This window comes from Elaeis guineensis, chromosome 1, assembly GCF_000442705.2.
Source record: "Elaeis guineensis isolate ETL-2024a chromosome 1, EG11, whole genome shotgun sequence".
In the NCBI taxonomy this organism is placed as follows: domain Eukaryota; kingdom Viridiplantae; phylum Streptophyta; class Magnoliopsida; order Arecales; family Arecaceae; genus Elaeis; species Elaeis guineensis.
The window spans coordinates 126,331,066-126,352,041 of NC_025993.2; the positions used below are offsets into that span (position 1 = coordinate 126,331,066).

General features: G+C 35.5%; 1 protein-coding gene across 1 annotated transcript in view; it reads right to left on the minus strand.

Moving 5' to 3' along the window:
• Positions 1-9,762: 9,762 nt before the first annotated feature.
• The window catches only part of LOC105034813 (importin beta-like SAD2), a 28,674-nt gene continuing 17,460 nt past the window's right edge, over positions 9,763-20,976 (minus strand). Inside the window, exons 15-22 of the mRNA XM_010910109.4 lie at positions 19,103-19,234; positions 16,558-16,661; positions 15,887-16,066; positions 15,073-15,212; positions 14,844-14,983; positions 14,168-14,325; positions 10,709-10,829; positions 9,763-10,597 (exon numbers count right to left, since the gene is read on the minus strand). Coding sequence (XP_010908411.1) covers positions 10,449-10,597; positions 10,709-10,829; positions 14,168-14,325; positions 14,844-14,983; positions 15,073-15,212; positions 15,887-16,066; positions 16,558-16,661; positions 19,103-19,234 — 1,124 coding nt within the window. The 3' untranslated portion in view covers positions 9,763-10,448. The remainder of the gene's footprint in view (positions 10,598-10,708; positions 10,830-14,167; positions 14,326-14,843; positions 14,984-15,072; positions 15,213-15,886; positions 16,067-16,557; positions 16,662-19,102; positions 19,235-20,976) is intronic.

A 20,976-nucleotide genomic window follows, 5' to 3' on the forward strand; every position in this document is an offset into this window, starting at 1 on the left:
ATCACGGCATCTGATGCTGCAAAGGAAGCTGTGTGGCTGAAAAAATTTATCACCGAGCTTGGAGCGATAGTACTGGAGCCATAGCTCAAGCAAAGGAGCCGAAGGCACATCAGTGGACAAAACATATTCTACGTCGCTACCATCTTGTCTGAGAGATCGTGAATCGAGATGACGTCGACCTTCAGAAGATCGATGAAAAGGATAACCTGATCGACCCATTAACTAAAGCTCTTGCGGTAAAGGAGTTCGAAGATCACAAAATAAAGATGGGTATACGATACTGTACCGATTGGCTTTAGTATAAGTAGGAGTTGTTAGAAAATATATTCTAAAATCAATCATCAGCCTGTTGATGGTTATACTATTTGATGTAATTGTATATGAATCAATTAATAAAATATGTATTTGATAATTTTCATCATAAGCTTGTATATCTTCTATATCAAACTTCTATGTTATGATGAAAGTCCTTGGGACTATTTTAAATCGATAAAAGAGGATTTATCACTTAGTCCTTAGATGAGTTTGTGATCAAATGATATGCTATTACTAAGATGATAGACATATCAAGTATAGATCATTGTGTGCCACATAGATTGGTTGTCTTCTTAACCAAGGAGTGTGGAGATGTTGGTATGGCATGCAGGTGAAATATAGGAATATATTTCACTGAACGTGACCAACTTCGGAACACTCTGCTGTCAAGAGTCACTCCGAAAGGATATGGATATAAGTGTCCCTCTGACCTAAGATCACTACGGTGACTTGCAAGCAACTTACTATGCTTTGATGCCAGACTACCTAAATTTTTAATTCAAGATCGAAAGATTTTTAGACACAGTCAAGTATTTGTGAAGTCGGTGCGTGAGTCAAGATGAAATTGACTACTCCAAGAGATTGGAAAGAATGCTTTGTGTTTCAATTTAGTAAGACCTTGGTCAGGGCAATCCTTGTGAGGAGTCATAGGATTTATCAAGTTGGAACACATAATGGATGTAGTGTTAAGAGTTGATAGTTTAAACTCTAAGTCATCCTAGCATCAAGGGTCAAAGGGATGAATTATATAATAACTATATCCAAATAGATTTTTAAGTATTGCTTTGCATACATTCGACCTATCCGAACGTCGGGTACCATTGCTAGATGGTTACTCCGATTGGTATAAGAATCAATTTTTGTACTACCAGCTTATATTTGAACCTATGGAGCCACACACATTAGAAGTTTTTCTCTGATCACATGACTAATCTGAAGAGTCCCAGTGGATGGAGACTCTGGAGAAGAGTCCCACTGGATGGAGACTTTGCTGAAGAGTCCCACTAGACTTGGACTCTATCATTAATGGAGGATTAATTAGTGATTAGATCACTAATTAGCTTAATTTGATTGAGTATTAATCTGGATCAAGTTTGATTAAATTAGATTCAACCAGGTCAAGTCTGATTAGGTTATGAGATGACCTAATCGGTAAGGAAGCAATGATCCTGATTTGATCGGATCTATGGCTCAATTAATTTATTGATTTATTCAAATTTAATTGAGATTGTAGGAGCTTAATTAGATTAAGTTCATCATATTTTTTTGGGTCTAATTGGATTGGGTTTGAAAGAAATCCAATTGGTTAAACCCAAGAGTCCCAAATGAGTGGGACTCTCTCCCTAGCGCCATCCAAATTGTCTCACACCTTTTCTCACCACACAAAATCAGTTTATGCATGAAAAAATCAAAAAATAATCCTTCTTTTATCATCCATTAAGGATAGGAATTGGTTGGTTTTGATTTGAATTCAAATTGGTTTGAATTTCAACCTAAAATCTTATCCATATCCTTCTACACATCGGTAGTTTTTGAAGGTGCCTATTTTATGTAAGAAAAAGAAGTCTTTCTAATGGTTTTTCATGCCCAATTTTCTCTGGTAAGTCTCTCCTTAAGTCAGATAAGGGTGAGAAAAAGTTATAGTCAAATTGAAGATCAAAATGGTTTGAATTGCAACAAACTCTAGCCCTTATCCTATCTTATCTAGTTTGTGCGACAATCATAAAAGGCCATAATTTTGTGCACCAAAAGAAGAGAGCTTTTCACTGTGAGATACCAGAGAGAAAGAGGATCGAAAATCCTTCTTTGGGATATGAGGTTTGGGTGGATTTCCTTCTTCTTTGGCATGAACGAAAGAGGAGACCGATCTCCTCTCGGGTGAGCGACCTAGAACTGTTCTAGGATTCTTGGGTGAGAAATAAATCAAAGAGAAGAGAGTCTTCATCTATTTTGCTCTACCATCCAGCATCCTCTTCTGATCCATCTTCGATATCAAAAAAGTTTGAGGCGATCGAAGAAGGAGATCAAGTCAAATCTGCCATCAGAAGCCGACTGTGCGAGCTAACACTCCCGTAGAGGACTGATCAGTCCGAGGGCTTCTTGTGGACCATCCGTAGTGGCCGAATGCTTGTGCGGCTGTGAGCGACCAGAGAAAACTTTCAGATCTACGTTCTCGATCATAGAGTTCGACTATCCACGCTCAGGTATTGGGTTCGAAACCCTAGAAGTGGTAGATTAGATCTATTACTAAATGCTATTTTTGATTCACATGCTTGTCATTTTAGATTGCATATAAATTCATGTCATCGATCTGTTTGTAGGAGTTTTAAGATCAGATCTTATGCGTGTATTTGTAAATTAAATATTTTAATCTAATGTTCTCCCGCTGAAAAATTTTTGAAATGCATGCATGAAACTCCTGCACATCCCGACAAATGATGGATAGATTATTGGTGGAAGGCAGTAGCATTTTGAACTCTCATCCACACCATACTTTCTTTTCTCTCAAAGAAAACTAGGTCCTTCTTCTAGTGCCAATATATTACCCCAAGGCTTCAGAGAGGTACTAATGTGGCTGGAGTTGGATGCCGTCTGAAATTTGTGACACCAAAGAGTACCTACAAAAAAAGTCCATACTCATCGGAGGTGTTTTGGTGGAAGACCATCTAATGGTTAAGTTAGTCGAAGGTTTGAGAATAGTAGACAGAAAAGGTACCGATAGCTGGGAGAGTAGAGAGAGTTCTGCTTCCTCCTCCTTTTAGGGCATACTCCTATCTCGAATGCTTGTGCTTGCTTATTTTCTTACCTGAGGGTCCCCTTCATACCTCTTTTGTATGGAGGTTGAGCCCATAGGCCATTAGCCAAAATTTATAGATTTGTTAGACCTAGCTCTGCAGGCCATTAGGCTACATTCTGACCTTTTATTAAGAGAAGGATCTTTCCTACTTTCTTTAAATCGAGATTGTTAAACGTGGATGTCAAACGTAGGCTTCACCCCGACGGCCGGTCATATTGGCGGGCCTGGGTCTATAACTAGTATAATTTCACCATGTCATCTTGGGCATGCCCCGATCGACGATTGATTCTCGTTGGCGGGTCTCTTTCACAGCAAGCCCCATTGCCATTTATTTTTGCAATGCATTCATGATCTATCTTCTAGCTCTTGTACTCTCTCATATTTTGTCTATGCAAGTGTATTTCCAGAGGCGGTTCATTGCGAACTTAACTTCAGTTGATTTGCTGTTGCTTTAGCTTCCATTATGATTATAACAAAATTCTTGTGGTTATATTTGTTGCTGCCTATAATGGCTTATGGAGGTGCACATGCTATCAACTTTGTCTTTTTTAACAGCTAGCAGTGTCCTTCCTACAGTAATTCACTTGTCTTGCATCCTCTGGTTCAACACTTCTTCATACTTCAACTGGGCACACATCTTTCTGTATAAACCCTTGTTGTATTTTCTCTCGTAGTCTAGTTTCCTCTACTACGGCGTTATCTTGTACTTGGCACTATGGGCTCCTGCTTTTATCCAATCTATAGGATGCTATCCAAGTGCTTCGCTACGACTTTGTATTTTATTAGCTATTCACAGCTCTCTCTACCCCCCCCCAAAAAAAAAAAAAAAGAGCTAAAAGAACAAATTTGATTACGCCAAATTGAATCGGAATTGCTCATGTTGGATCACAGAGATTGACTTTTAACTTGCTTACTAGTGTAATCACTAGTAAATTTCAGTTGAAGAGGATATGTAGGCCACATGCCATATTCTATGCATTAATTTCTATGAGATTAACATAGGCAAATTAGGCTCATCCATGCCTCTTACATAGATAAGAGCACAAATCTAGTCAAGCTATGATATTATCCTTCAAGCACAGCATTTATCTTTCAAATGATACGACGGCCAAGATCGACTAAAAAAGAAATCAAGGTAATGGCCAAGACTTCTAATGAAGACTTGTTTTGCTTTATTTGTAGGAAATTTAATGTATATATGGTATATTCTATACTTGACTAGAAATATGCTACATCATTGGACTGGTATCCAGATACTACATTAACCCAAGAAAGAAATACAGGGAACCAGTCAGGCATATTATACAGTTTCTTAATGGTAGTAAGAATTATCTACTTGTGTATAGTGGTGGTGCTTTAGATTGTGCGATACATGGATATTGATTTCAAGTCAAACCCATATAATAATGCCTCTATTTCAGGGAGCATATTTATCATTACCGATAGAGATGCGTATTGGTATAGCATAAAGCAAAAATACATCACGGGCTCTATGTCCAACGTAGAATATGTTGTTGTATCATGTATAATAAAGGAACCTGTATGACTAGTAAGGCTAGGAGTCACCCCTTACACAATGGTCCATTCCCTTGTGCTATAAAAACCAAGAAAGGAAGCCGCCACCACCTCTATCTCATCTCTCTTGGTCGAGTCTCCAAGTAGGACTCTAAAAAGACGAGGCGCAACCATCCTCTAGATAATGAGGGGAAGTCCCCTTCTCTAGGCATCCCAACTCTACAAAGACAACTACAGCAGCAAATAGAGAGAGAGAGAGAGAGAGAGAGATCTAGTAAGGCTAGAGTTTCTTCTCCATCAAGTAGAGAGAGGGGATGAAAGCTTGTAATACAAGTCTTTCCAGTAGTACATTCTTTTGGCAATTGTTTCTAGAGACTACGAGCCTAATAGAGCTCTAGAAGATGCACAAGAGAAGTGTGGTCACGATCTATGCCTTACTGAGTGATCATTAGTCTGCTAGCTAAAGAAGCTAGGAGGAGTATAGCTCATTAAGCTCTCAACCTTCAACTAAACTTTTCTCCTTACGTGGTGGTGGAAATAATTCATAGAGCAAAACAAACCTTGGCACATCCATCAACCTCCTCATCTTATTCGCTCTACATCTCCATTCTAGAAAGGCATTGTCAAACTTCTCCAACTCTTCCATTAACATTGCTCCCCCTCGATTGGAAATGGATAACAAATCTCCTTTGAGAAAGATGCTTTTTTAGATGGTGAACCTCTAGAATTGGGACTTCCAAATCTCTTTTCAATGGCTACATAACCATCCATATCCATAACAAACTTTCTAGCAATCAACTAGGAAGAGAACTTTCGACTGTCACTGTATCATCATGCCTATCTCAAGTTTTTAGAGCTATAGTCTCTTTTGCAATACACATTATTTTCCCAACTTTGAAGACAGAAGAATAGAATGGAAATGGAGCAAAACTAGAACTTTTTAACCTAATTGAAGTTACTTCTTCGGTGGCACTATTCCCATTTCGACACCATATTCATCTAGAAGGTCTCAATAATTGTGACTTTTGGCTGGCGGAGCTTCCATGTCAAAATCATGACCTTGTATGATATGGTCAAAAGAGAATGGATATGACCTAAATTCTACTTGTAGAATAGGTCCATATTACTGCATATAACCATACGGAATAGGTCCATAGGAATACAATTCTGGAATAATTGATGCTATAGCCAATATACAATACTCATTTAACAAGATTCAAAATGTAGTCAGATTGAGAATCCAAATCCGAATTATGTAATCAGTATTATCACATTTACTTTTGCAATATTCAAATATGGCTCAACATGTATAAGTCCGTAATGATAGATAATTTACAAAATTTCAATAATTGATATGCAAATACAAATTTTTAAATCAATAATTTAAATAATCAATATATAAGTTCCAGAGATTTATGCAGAAGTTTCTAGAATTCAATAACTATGAATAATCTCAGCAAAACTTCTAATTATCAAATTGCATGCATATTCAAAGGCCCAATAATAAAATAGATTCATGCTTGACCCCGATTTTAAAAAATACACAAAGCAAACCATGCAATTTTCAAAATATTTGTCAATAATTAATACAAAATATATTTCAAAAAAACTATGTGCGTGATACTTAAAGTTGCTTTGATTAAGTAAAGGTTACTTTGAAAACATCACAATCAAATAGTTTACCTGGTTCACAAATATCCTTTAAGACCTAATCCTTCCCAAATCACGCATACATTAAATTAGGGCTCCATCAATATTTTAAAATAATATTTAAAAATTTTTAAAATTTTTGATTTTTAATATGCAATTGTTACTGTAAGGAAACAAACACGCATCACACCCCCCCCCCCAATGTTCTGAGGATAGTACTTCTCATAGTTTAGATTTAAAGTTGCTACTTCAATGCAGAAGAATAGAATTTTGAAAACAAAGAAAACCACCCTAAGTAACCCAGTCTTTCTCCAACATGGATATAAAACTAAATCTCTTATGATTGTTTGCAACCTTGTAAAAAGGAATTTAGGTATCCTTTTTCTTTGATATCCAACTCTTATATCTTATTTAAAAGTTTGGATTTCGAGGCCCTTGTACTGCTAAAGGAAACTGATTGGCTCAATTCTCTTTAATAAAAATCCATCTAAAAACGGTATATTTCTCTATTGTTTGACCAAATTCTCCTCTCTTCATAGTTAACTTGATTAGCTCCAACTCTCCAATTAAATCTACCAAAAGACCCCCACTTGCAAAGCTTGGAGGGTTATCTTCTCTCCCCTAGGATGATATCCTCCAATAAGCCAAGTTTCTACAAAACTCAAATCCCGGGTCTCTTAATTCATAGATAAACCCATCTCTCTCATTATGCTTATTTGGGCCATAAACCAATGTAAGCATCCCAGACATATATCTTTTACATCCTCTCCTCAACCATTAAATCACTTTTTGGGAAATAGATTTCTTAATTTTAACCATCTTGAGTCACAAATAATTAGAATATCAACTTGGATCGTTGATCAGTTTTACTAACCACAAATTGACATCAAAAATATTCTTATAGGGTCTATCACCATGGATTTTTGTATTATGATAAACTTATAGTCCATATTAGAAATTATGTCTTTGATTGTCCTTGTCTTTGATACTTTACATACCTCAAATATTCCAGCTAATTAAGGACATGAACAAATGCACAAAGGGGTGAAAATGGATCAGATAATGTCTGTTCAAATCTATTTTCATATTCCATTCTATCCAGATATAGATAAAAATTGGAGCATCCAACTAATATTCGTATCCATATCCATATCTATTAAATAAAAAATAAATATAAATATGGATGGATAACTTTTCGATTCATGTATAAATATTTAATTCTATTTGTAATCTTATTGAATTCTATATAGTATTCATGAATGTTTAAAAAATAAATAAATAACTATATAATATATTATTAACTTGATTTACTTTCTACTTAGTAATATCTTTGATTCTATGGTCATAAAATTTAATTATCTAATTTATTTTCAAATTTATATCTATACTTCTAATATCCGATCTGTATCTATGTATGTTTAAAACAAATAGTAATATAAACTTTTGCATCTAACTGACATTGGTATGCATATCTGTATTTGACAAACAAAATAAAAATGGAGATTAATATACTAGTAGCCAATCCATATCCATTCCAGTTTCAGCCATAAATCCATAAAAATATAGTTTGGGAACTAGAATATAACAACATAGAACTATGCTATACTGTTGAGAACCTAGCAATGATCGAAAATGACCAAGTAAATGGAAATAAAATACTATGCGCAGCTAAACAAATTATAAAATAAAATAAAATAAAAGAATAAATAGTAGATCTAGCACACCAAAGCCAAAATGCATACACCCGAAATGACCTGGTTGAACAACCACACCATCCTAATTATTGCCAACAAATAAAGCTCAACACTCAAAGGTACAACATCCATAACTCATATATACGAACAAACTCAAAAGCCCAAAATTGGCCCATAACTAAGCTACTAAGATGTCATTTAGTGACACAAATAGAACTACCAAGGAGATGTTAAATCATTGGTGATCCTCATCCCAGAGTAATCTGATCTATGATGATCTAAAATCACCATATTTGGTAGACCATGTTCTAATGATTGCAGATCGCTAAGTATCAATGAGTAAATTATTTGGTATTTATGAAAATCCAAGATCACTAACTATATAGTACCAAAATTACCTCACTATATTTCAAAAAATTATTTGCTAATCCTTAAAATATATTATAATAAATAATTAATATATTTATTAATATGTTAATCATTAATATATTTCATAAAAATCTATTTACTAATCTTATAAATTGTTAATCGTATAAAAATATATTAGTTATTATTATATAATTAATATTTTTTTATAATTATAAAATATTATTATTTTAATACTAATATTTATTTTGATTAAGAAAATATGTAAATGGAAGAATTATATTAAAAAATTTCATACCATAAATATAAAGTACAATAATTCATTTTTATTATATTTTTAAATTATAATTGAATAATAATATGACAATAATATATTATAATATATATTATATCATGTAATATCAATATAATATATAATATTAATATAATATATTAGATATATTGATATACCAATTTTTTCTGTTTGGGTGAGAGGCATGTTTTATCCCTCAAATTTTAGCTCGGAATGGCTGACCGAGGATAATCTTAGATATCTAATCTCAAGAAAAAAAATTTTATTACTGAATTGGATAATGATTTAAGGAGTGAAGGAGATTTAGAATCACTGTTATCAAAGATCATTATATTGCAATTAAAAATGATGACCTTATCATCTCTACCTACGCCATCTTTGATCTCAAGATAATCACCCTAGACCGAACTCCTCCTAAGATAACAAACACTAACCTTATTGGGGCCAGACTCGCCTTAGAAGTGTATTCTTTGTTGCATACTTGAACAAGAAGCCACACTTTAAAACAAAGCAGTCTCTGGGTCTTAAGCGTGTAAAACAATGCACCAAGGTTGGTTCCGAAATCATCACCACGCGCTCATCCCTTTTGAATGAAGATTCACCTTTACCTCTATCATATTATGAAATGGGAGGAGGGTATCGTCTCCGCATCCATTACTCTCGCCACCCCTCTAGCACCAAGTTCTCGGTAAGTTCGGTTGACGCACGTTCGTTAAGAGCGGAGACCGGGCACCATGCATACCTTGACATAGATCAATAGTCCTCTGCCTGGCCTTGTTTTCGATGAACATTTACCCTACCACTGTGTCTGTCATATTTTCAATTAGAATTTATATAGAAAACACTCTGAATGGCAAATACATATGGATATTTGATGACTTACTCCAATGTATCAAAATTAAGGTTAAAAAAAAAATCCAACATACTTAGCTGTGACAAGTTAGATAGCAACATTACACTACAAATAACAGCTAAAGCCCCAGCACACTAGTTGATCATGATCTACCAAATAATTTTGCTCCTTATTATTCTTATGCCATCAATATGTTAGTATAAATGAATCATACATGGCTTTAAAATTTATTCTTATAGATAAAATCAAATATGGCTATGATAACCTTGAAAACTTCCACTTCAACAAAACCAACCAACCTCCAATTATGACTACCACGGAAAGAATATAGATTGTTGAAATACAAACGAGGGTTGTGACTTTTTTTGGGAGAAGAACAGAGAACTTACAAAACTAAAAAGACAAACTTTTGACACAACAAAATTATATGACAGCCTCTCACCTTGCCTCTCATTTGTCGTCATAGTAGTTCCTGATAGAACATATACATTCTGTACTAATAACCCTCACTATGAAACAAAGACACTTGATGAAAACTCAGACAGATCGGCTGATGAGGGGAAATTGATCCCAATGAAATAAAGCTTGTATACCTCAAAAGGGTAAAAAAAAAACAGAGAGGGAAAACAACAAGCACTGATAGGCATGACAACCCCAACCAGAGAAGCTGTCACAACCAGCACCAACCAGCAACAGAAGTGCTAGGAGCACTACCATAGACAACAGATCATTCCCCACCTTGAATCTGGAACCTCAATTTCTCCTATCATGGGGGAGGGAAAAATTGTAGGAATCTGGAACAACCCTGACAAATCAGACCGCGGGAAGACAATGGCTCTATAGGTTCTCCACAACAGAGCCAACCAATACACGGGACTCTGCAACCTACCTCAGTTGTAACCCTATATTGATGGATCAATCGGCAACAAGAATGCCAAGAGATCCAACAAGCACTGTAGATGATTATCACTTAGCTGTGCTATCCAGCTTCTCTTTCTCAATCTCTACTCTTCTCTGTTCAGCATGTCGAGCTACGCCATTAGCAAGTGCCTGATAGTGGAAGTCCAAGGTCTGCATCAGGGTCTGAAATCTAGTTGGATTGGACCCTTGCATAGCTGAACATAATTGTTACATGTTAGATGTTTTTGTTCTTTAACATGTACAAAAGAAGTGAACTGACCCAGAGCAAAATAAGAACTGATTTGGAGTCGTAAAGGAATGCTTACCATGGACAGTTTCGACAAAGAAAATAAAAGGATCCACCTCATCAATAGGTGATTGTAGCTCTTCATCATCAGTAAAATCATCATCCAAATCATCAAAATCATTCGACTGGAAAGCTCTCGCCTGATTTTGTCATGAATAAAATATACAGAAAATTTAATGATAAGGAAAAACTTGCATTGGAAAACATATCACCAAGAACACATATCACATGCAAAGGATAGATTAGTTCAAAACTTACATAATATTCAAATGATGACTTAAAGTCAACTCTCATTCAAATAAACCTCAAGCATGTATTTTTGGTCGTTATTACTCATAAATGAGGTTGACTTCTATCAAAGACTATGTTCTCTGAAATGGAGTGATCTAGAAGGATTAGCAGACTCGGTGTGGACCATTTTAGCTATTACAGGAAGGAATGAACAAGTCTAAGAGAGACAAAATTTGCCAATAGAAGGCCCGATTGAGGTGCTTTTTTTTTTTCAAAATCAGATAGCTTTTCAAGCTGTACAACATAGCACCACCCTCTAAAGGGTGCGGCGCACCAAGCATGAGGGCCAAATCCCATCATTTAGACCCTGCAATGAGCCAATCAAAGAAAAAATTTCCTTCTAGAGAAAAACTTTGATCAGACATATCTTCAAATCTGAGAAGAATATAAGAGAAAATGAAAGCAAAATTATCAGGAGTCGAAATCTACCTTCTTCGGGATTTTAACATTTTCAATGATTATTTCCACTGGTCATGTCTCAGAAAAGTTGTATCTGAAAGTTGCATCCTCTTCTAACTAAAAAGGGAATACAACAATGTATCATGCAAAGGCAGATCTCACTAGTTTAAAAAAGGATTATGAAACTCATGAAAGAAATGAGGACCTAAACCCTACTTTCAACAATTTTTCTACTTCTCCTAAAATTTTCTTAAGAAATTTAAGTTGAGTGGGGTAAGGGAATTACATCCTTCTCCTTGATCAAATCATAGAGTCTTCAATTATTACTTTCCAAGCCATCTTCGGAACTCAAAGCAATGACAAAGAAACTCATATGCTGGCTTCGAATACATGGAGCACATTAAAATCAGAGGTTCCAAAGTTCAGTTGGATTATGCCAAGACCATGTCCATTTCATAAAAATATGGTGCACATACAATAGGCATCCAATATACTTCTAATCTTGACATTAGTTTGATAGCATATAACATAGCAATCATTGTGGTCTTTAGACAACTTGAATAGCTATGCCATGGGAAGATCAAATTGTGTGGTAGCCAACAGGCTACTATTAGAAGAATCTGCCAACGAAATTCCAAATTAAAATTTTAGCTGCTAGATCTTTAAACCACAAGGTAAGGAACAACAACTTCATGCAATACACTCAACTGCTAGTCCTAACATTAACACCACGGTCAAATAAGAGCCGTTGCAACCTCTAATAGTGATTCAACAATAGGGGTGCAAATGAGTTGAGTTGCTCGCAAGCTACTGGAGCTCGACTCGAATCCAAACTTGACTCGACTTAGTTATTATTGAGTTCACGAGCCTACTCGAGTTTATATATTTTTTTAATATATATTATTTTTTTTGTAATATATATTAATATATATAGTATTAGTAGGTTAAAGCTTGATTTCGAGCTTGAACTCGAGCTCGAATATGTCTCAGTTGATATTCAAGTCGATCTCGAGTCTTGCTTATTTTTCATCAAACCAAACTCGAGCTTAGGATATCAAGGCTCAATCAATCTCAAGTCAAGTTTTGAGCCCGAGTATTTTGAATTGAGTCGAGCTCAAGCTCCCCGCTACTCAACTCGGCTCGACTTGACTGCACCCCTATTCAACAACGTTACTCTTCATTTGCAAATGTCAAACACACAAGATCCTTTTCCCATGGTGCTGGAAATGGACCTCACTGGCCTGAGGCCTCTAGAGCCATTCTAACTTAAAAACCCAACTTCATTTGCAACATCTAATGCTTACTAACATTCAAAAAAATTGTTAATAAGATTTGAGCCTTAGGATAGCGAATCTACAACAAAAGTTTAGATCTTTGTTATGGTAATCTAATACCTTTCTGCAAATCTCTTTAGAATCTGATGTGGAAACTCTTCACTTCTTAAATTTGCAGTCTTAGTCTAATCTAGAGAGAATGCTTCTTGACGTTTAAAGAAATGAAGAAATGGGAAAGAAGCATAACCATCCCATATATCCACCAATCTCTGACCTTGCAAGCGGCCAAAACTTTGAAAAAAACACTAAGTTTAGCCTAGTTTAGCCAAAGTTGGAAATTAACTTTGATATCAAAGCTTAGTGTGGGTACAGGAGTGAGGTGTTAGTACAAGGAAGCAGATATTTTAGAAACACTTTGAATGAAAAAGTGCTTAGAAAGCAGGTGAAGGTTCGAGATTTCATGAAGATTTCAACGTGGTTGCATTAACTAGGTAGAACATTCTGGCTACTAAGTTTCAGAGTTCCAGACATAAGTCCAAAGTGTGGCATAATATTGCTAACAGTTGAGCTTCATTTTTCATATATCACCAAATTAAGCCAATGGTTTCATGTACATAACGAGGTGTAACATCTAATCAAAAAATGTTAACAGCAAAGAAGAAAAAGATCTAACATCAAAATCATGAAACTTGATGCCCAAGCTGACAAAGAGATACTCATAGAGAAATTTCACTTTGAAAATCGTATTAACTAAATGTCACCACATTGCATTGCTATACATTTCTTCCAGTACCTAGCTGATGATCCCGGCATTAAACGTAACATACCTGATTCTGGTTTCTTCATTGTTGGACTGTACAAGCTTTACTACTTGTATGTTTTTACTTCTTTATATTACTAAACATATCATTTTTTTTCCTTCAAATATGTTTTTTCCTAGTAAGTATATCAAGTGTCGATGTACACATGATTTACACATTCATCTGAATAAACCACATATGAGAATGATTTATGCCAAGTGTAAGGGACTGACAGTTAATACTCAATTTAATGGACATAGAATGTATAAGCAATAAGTCCTCAAACCTATTATTATAGCAATTATTTTATGTTAATGTTTGGTAGATAGCCACCAATAAAACACTCTCAAGCTTATATAAACTATACCTTGATCCAGAGAAACAGCCCAAATGTATATAAGAAATGAAAAAAAGCTCATTTTCAAGATGTGACAAAGTAAGATAAAATATCTGTGGGGAATCAAAACTTGAATATGACACAACAAAAAAAAAACTGAAATTTTTTGCTAATAAGCCCATAGTTCCAAACCAAAATTTAGACTAAAAAGCTTATGCTTGGTTTAAAGAGATTCTACTTAGATAACATGAACACAAAGCTCTAAAACTCTCAAAAACCACAAGATTCTTTCTAGTAGGGGAAGAAACCTGATGGTAGACTGACACTACAACCATTCAGGAGGGCTAGTGAAAGGACTTGATGCTTATACTACTAACCTCTGCAGCTAGCTTTTGGAGCTTGAGGCTGTCTGCTTCATCTCCATCCTCAGCATCAACTCCCATTTCCCTGTCAGAATCATCTTCTTCCTCATCTTCCTCATCAGCCTCAAGGCCATCCATATCATCATCATCAACATCATTTTGCTTGTTACTCTCTGTCCATGGAAACCCAATAAAAGGGGTAACCAGAGATCATTTAGTTTCACAATTGCTCGAAGGAGCAAAAGAAGGGTAAGCAAAGCAAGAGAAATGATGAAAATGGAAACACAAGCATAACATAGATAGTTTAATATACAACAAAATAACATGATAGACAAGTTCAAAGAATGACCCAGGATCAAAGCAATCAGTCAAAAAGTTATTTAGAAATGAATCAACAGAGCAAGGCCTATATGCGAAAAATGACCCAAATAAAGACATTTGGAATACAGAATAAAGTTTTGAGACATCATAGGTGGAGCTAGTACGATTGAAAAAGAGCGTGGCCAACTGAAAACAAGACTATGCACAACAAGATGCTTCTCAGAAAACTAAAAGATTGCAGCATTTTGAAACAATCAAAAGAAGAGACCGTCTAGGTAACCAACCTGAGGGATTAAAAATTAAAAAATAAAAAATGGCATTACAGAAACAATACAAAGCAATAGCACAAAAGGACAATTAGATGTCACACCTGCAACTTGATTTTTGTAAGAAACAAGCAGGTCAAGTGTTGCTTTGAAGACACGTTCCAATGCTTCCCCTGGTAATTGGTCCGCAGGAAGGCCAAGAAGCGAAGTCAATCCCAGGCAGCAAACTTTTTTGTCATATTCTCTGCATAACAGGAGGATATTGATGCCACCAGGAAGGCAAAAGATAATATAAGAAAAGAACATAGGAAGAGCAAGAAATAACAATTTTACCTCTTAAAATTTGCAAGTAAACCACTTTTTTTAACTTGCTGCAGCATCTGGAACCAGAGACTGAAGACTTCTGTTGCAACCCCAAGCTTATGTAAAGTCCCAAGTGTCAAGGAAGCATTGTAATAAAGAGCATCTGCAATCTGTAGAATGAACAAGTTTTTACAATAAAACAGACAGAAAGCTTAAAATAACAAACAACATCTAAATAGGGAATCCAAGCTTAATGAACATAAAGTAGTTAAGCTTTTGAGCAGATCAAGAAGAAAGGAGCCCAGAGAGTAGATTTAACCATCGAGCTCCAACCTGCTGCAGAGTGGTCAAAACCTGTCTCTCTCTCTCTCACGCATACAGATGGTTTGGACTCTGGATCAGCCCACATCAGGTTGGGTGGGTTATCATATACCCAATCAAAAAGGGCCCCCAAGCATGGCCTGGTCACCAGGTGGGTGTCCAGAAGGTTAGGCATTTGGCCCCATGCTAGGACATCTGAGCAGGCCACACCTAGATGCCTACCTAAGCACCCATGATGAGTATGCTTGCAGTCAGATTAGCTACTAAGGCTGTAAATATCAATAGGATTGGTTTCTTAGTTTACCCATAGTTACCGAAAACTGAGAGAGAAAAAGCTTGCAACTATGATTAGCTAGATTTAAGACATACAAAAGCTAAAATTTTATGTGCTATATAAAACAATAATATATAAGAACATATAAAAAGCATCCATAATGTTAGATGACTATATGCTATCAGCATGTCTATAAGACTATAAAAACAAGTAGGTGCAGAAAAACAACAGTTGTATCTCAGCTCATACCACTTGTATTAGTAGACATTTTAAGCGTGGCTTTTCTGTTCGACGCAATCGATCAATTGTAACCCTGAGATATGGCTCAACCCATTGATCCACTTGACCTTTGCAATTTTGGAATACTACTTCAATAAGCTTTGGTGCAGGCTCAATGTCATTGTCTTCCATGTTTCTGTCAGACATAATCTGCATAACACATAATATATAGGTTTCTCAATCGATTTGCATCAAAAAATAGAATTTTTGCTTCATCAATATTTTTCCTGATCGAGCATAAACAGCAATTAGGATCACTGCTGCTAAAATGTTAATATCCATGTACTGAGTCCTCAGATCCAAATCAAAATGAGCATAAACCATCTGGATATTGTCTCCAAGTCAGTATCAGTTCAGATCAAAAGATCAAGATCCATATCATGGATCCACAATACCTTGGATCATAACCTCCAGCTTGAGGTAAAATTAAATTTCATTGATTTGTGATTCAATCTACAAGGGATCCAATCAATCCATGATTTATCACTTGGTCCTGATCCCAACAATATTCAGAATTTAATATTTCATATTGACAACAAAATCCATAGTATTGGATTTTTTGGGGAAGAACAGTAGAAATTCCAGGAAGACTGAAGTTTACAAAAAAAAAAAAAAGAAGCAAAAAAAAAAACATGACTCACAGATGAAAGTATATTCCATAAGTTTTGCTGGTAGTCAGGATCTTTGCAGGCAAGAAAATGTGCGGTACCCCTGGATATGTAGTTGTCCAATGGAACAAGAATATCTACATCAAAATAACCATGTAAGATCTTGAGGTAAAATTAAAAATGGAAGACAGGGATGCTGGAAAACTTATTTAAAAAAATACTGGTGCATGAAGTGTTGAATGCAACTCAAATTAACAAAGCATATAACAAACAAAGAAAGAAAACAGATAAATGCAGGTAGACTTTATATATATCTGCTTTTTATTAGATGAAATTGCATGAAAAAAAAAAAGGTGGACAGGTTCTCAAATTTTAGTAAGAAAATTTATAAAAAATAACCAAATAATATTCATTAGAAATAGAAATAAACACAAAATCAAAATCACTAATGCATCATCTGGATATGCAGATATCTGTAAAAACAACTTAATGATGGAACGTACATTCCATGCAGCCTGATTACTAGTCAGCGGCAAAAGAAATAATCATTTCAAACCTCCTGCTCCTTCTCATCCTCCTCTGTCTCCTCCTCTAATGGTAAAGAAGCAGTCTCTGAAGATTTGCCTTCTCTGAGGATCCAAAGAGCATGAGCACTTCTAATTATTGGTAGAATCAGATAAACGGTTGTTCAGACCTCTGGTTTTGCCTGCAACTTATTTTGAAGCTTGATAGTGGGAATCTTCTATTTAGTTCCGCATCTCCTTGGAAACTCATACCCACAGCCATTTCCTAAGTGTTTTCTTATTATTTTTTTAAGAGATCTGATTCCCTATACCTACACCAGACCTGCTTCTGGAAACTACTTAGGGCCTGTTTGGATTCATGAGCCCAAAATACCATAGGATTCATGGGTTAGGTCTATACAGTTGGAAATAATGAGCTTGGGCTAGGTCTGTATTCAGAAATACCCAAGAACCTATGGAGTGGACCAGCCTGAATCCCATAGGATAAAAAAAATTACCCAGCCTTAGTTCTTGGACATTTCCTATTAAAAAATCTGCGCCATTAATATTCCTTTTTCTAAGCCCAAAATCTCGAACCTAGATACATCCTTTCCGCTCCTAAGCCCTCAAAACCTCAAATATTTTTATTGCTTGCTTACATCACAGCATAACAACCCAAGTAAAGTTCACCATCTTGGTACCAGACCCGTACCAATACCATCCTATAACAGCACTGGTACGCAGTTTGGTACAGTATAAGGCAGTATACTAAGTGTTAGTATGGTACGAAACACTGTACCAATATGATACAGTACATCCTATACTGGATGGTACAGTAGATCATGCCCAAGAAAAATCCAACATATTTATCTAGGCAGCTAGCCACATTTATCAAAAGTCCACAAGTTTCACTTTCCCGTGATCACATCAGATACTGATTTCACTGAGGTTTTGTTGATATAAGTTGACATCTGCTCCAGACACCAATTGAAAAGCAAGCTGCACCCAGGCATCCATCGCAGGAAACAGATCCAACCTCCTCCCTAATGGGAGAACAAAACCTACTATTTTTAGGTTGCAGAAAGTTTTATTTCTTTATCACTATAAATAGAATAACCCTCCTTCTTGTGCCCAATATGCATTGCAGATTTTGGTCATTACATACATTACCTGGAATTATTGACCTATATCCAGGACTAAGTTTTTAGTTGATACATGTTCCATTTTTCATAAATTCTAGTTTGATAAGCTTGCACTCATTATAGCTGAAGACAAGCACACTGTATTCTAGGATTGGGAAATATGGCTGAACTTTGGTTAGTTTTTCAGTCTGCAAAAGCATTGTTCCATCAAGCTGAGAAAGACAACATATAACCCAACTCAAGGTTCAGAAATAGTGAAGGGTATGTGTGGCAAAAGCACATCTTGCATTCTCTCCACGCAATCAGCTCATGTTGAGAAAAGACAGGCCGATAAAAGTTTGAAACAGTGACAGGCCTAGATGTGCTCCATAATAAACTAGCTTCAATTATATCAGATTCTATATCATGCACAGCAAAAAAAAAAAAAAACATGTATTCATCGCATGGATTTAGCCAAAGTCAGTTATTATTCATTAAAATCACTAGTGACACATCCTAATACATAACTTGCATCTTTTACTCAACTTGTCCCAACCAGAATGAAAATATTTCAGTAAATCAAAAAATTCAATTAGAAAACATCCTGAAATTTCAACATAAGAAGTTATATTTTTCTATGCATTGGTAAACTGCAAATCAAAATTTTGAAAAAAGAAAAGTTATGAAAAATTTAGCATAACCAGCATAACAGAAAATAATCAAGTATATTTTCATTGCAAAAGTCAATATATCATATGTTCAAAAATATGCAAAGCATATATGGAACGTAAAATGAGATGACAACATCAGCAGACAGAAATTGTAATACAAAGCCTGACCTACCAAGCAAAGCCCTTTATTCCATTGAAGAGAGAAACAAAAATGTCAAAAATGAGTATAGAAGCTTCAGAAATATAATTAACGGAAATGAGCACATCAGAATATATGACTTACTTTCAAAGTAATCAATAGCCCAATCATGAAGAGCTTCCATTATCAAAGGCCAAAGACTCCACATCTCCAATGAAATTGTTGGGGAGACAAATGTCATATAGGAGACAATTTCCAAAACTTCTTCAAAAACATCTGCCAATTGTAAAGAGAGAAACAAGAGAAACATAAGTTCAATTCACAAGGATGCTGCAGACTTTCAGGAAGAGATGAAACAAGATAACAAGAGAAAATAGGTTCATAAGGAGGATGCAAGCTTTCCAAAAGACCTCCTATTGGCAAATGTTAACTGAATCTTATATATGCAATAAAGAGACATTAACATACACAACAAATGAAAAAATCAGAGATCGTTGCCAAATAACATCCTTGGACTTGATAAGATTAACAAAAAATTTACTACTTGCAACTAAACTAGATAATCAACAAATGAGAAAACAACAAAGGCTGCTAGTTACTATTTAACATATATTAGAAAAAAAAAATATGCACAACAAACAAGTAACATTTAAAATAAAAAGCTAAAAGAGGGGAGAATTATTACTCAAGCACATATAGACATATCTTCTACTATATAAATCAACACATGACTCCAAGCTCAAAGACCAATAATGCTGATCAAGAGCAATTATAGAAAAGGCAGAGGCAAGATTTCAGGAACCGGTACCGAGGCCCGTACCAATTCCTGGTTGGTACGATATGGTACAGACAATTAAAAATTCAAAAAAAATCCCACCCAATAGCCAAAAAAAAGAAAAAGAAAGAAAACCAAACCAAATCGAACCGAACCGGTACCGGTACCGTACCGCACCATACCGGATCAAACCGCTCGGTATTGGGCAGTTCGGGCCACTACCATACCGAACTGACCAGTTCGGTCAGATTCAGGCTATTTTTCGAAAAATCGGCCTGAACCAAACCAGTTCTCCACCGGTACGGTACGGTACGGGATGTACCAGCCGGTTCGGACAGGTTCGGAATACCATGATGAAGGATTGACATCAAATTAGCAGCCTATCATTAAAAGAATGAACAACTTAATCAAAATCAGTGTGATTTAAAAGCCAGAACATACACAAAATATATAGCATAAGGCTGGTTAGCAATTCTTGTTAAAACTTATCCAGATTGCAGAAGCTGACTTCAGTAAGAAGTGCTGACACTTGGCACATTTTTTTGGAGTGTTATTTAGGGGATTCTCAGAATACAATTATTAAAACTATAAGTGCAGTCTCACTATTTGTTCAACAAAAAAGTTTCGGTCGTTATTTATTAACTCAAGCACCTTAAACGCATCTTATGTAATCTTCAATGTATCTATGGAATAACTTAAACAACTTGCAAACTTATGGCTGCTCTATTACTTTGTTTGTTAAATAGCATATATTTCTCATCTTTCTCTTTTCAACTTTGCATTTTTGGATAAGCATCAAAACAAGGACTGCATACATAAATATGCATGTATATACGCATGCTCATACCATGTTCCCATGCCTAGATGTTTGGAAATTACCATTTTCAACACATGAGAACACTCAAGACACTCGGCAACCATGTCACATGAACAAGTAACAATGATGAAACAGATTGTTACCAACACCAGACAGGTTTGTCAATTTATGGTTTAGAACACCAACAAATTTATTTTTTTGGTTCCAATTCATTCTGACAAACACTCCCTGCTCAAATATGGGCTTTTGAACATGATTGTTTGACCTCGCAATTTTAGATTTGTTAGACTATTCATTCCCACACCTTTCTCAAGATTTAATTAAAAATCAGATCTAAAAAGTTACTAGATCCAATCTTCACCTAAGAATAAAATTTCCAGAGGGGAAAGCATAGATGCAGTTCCAAATATTTATCAAATTGCTTGA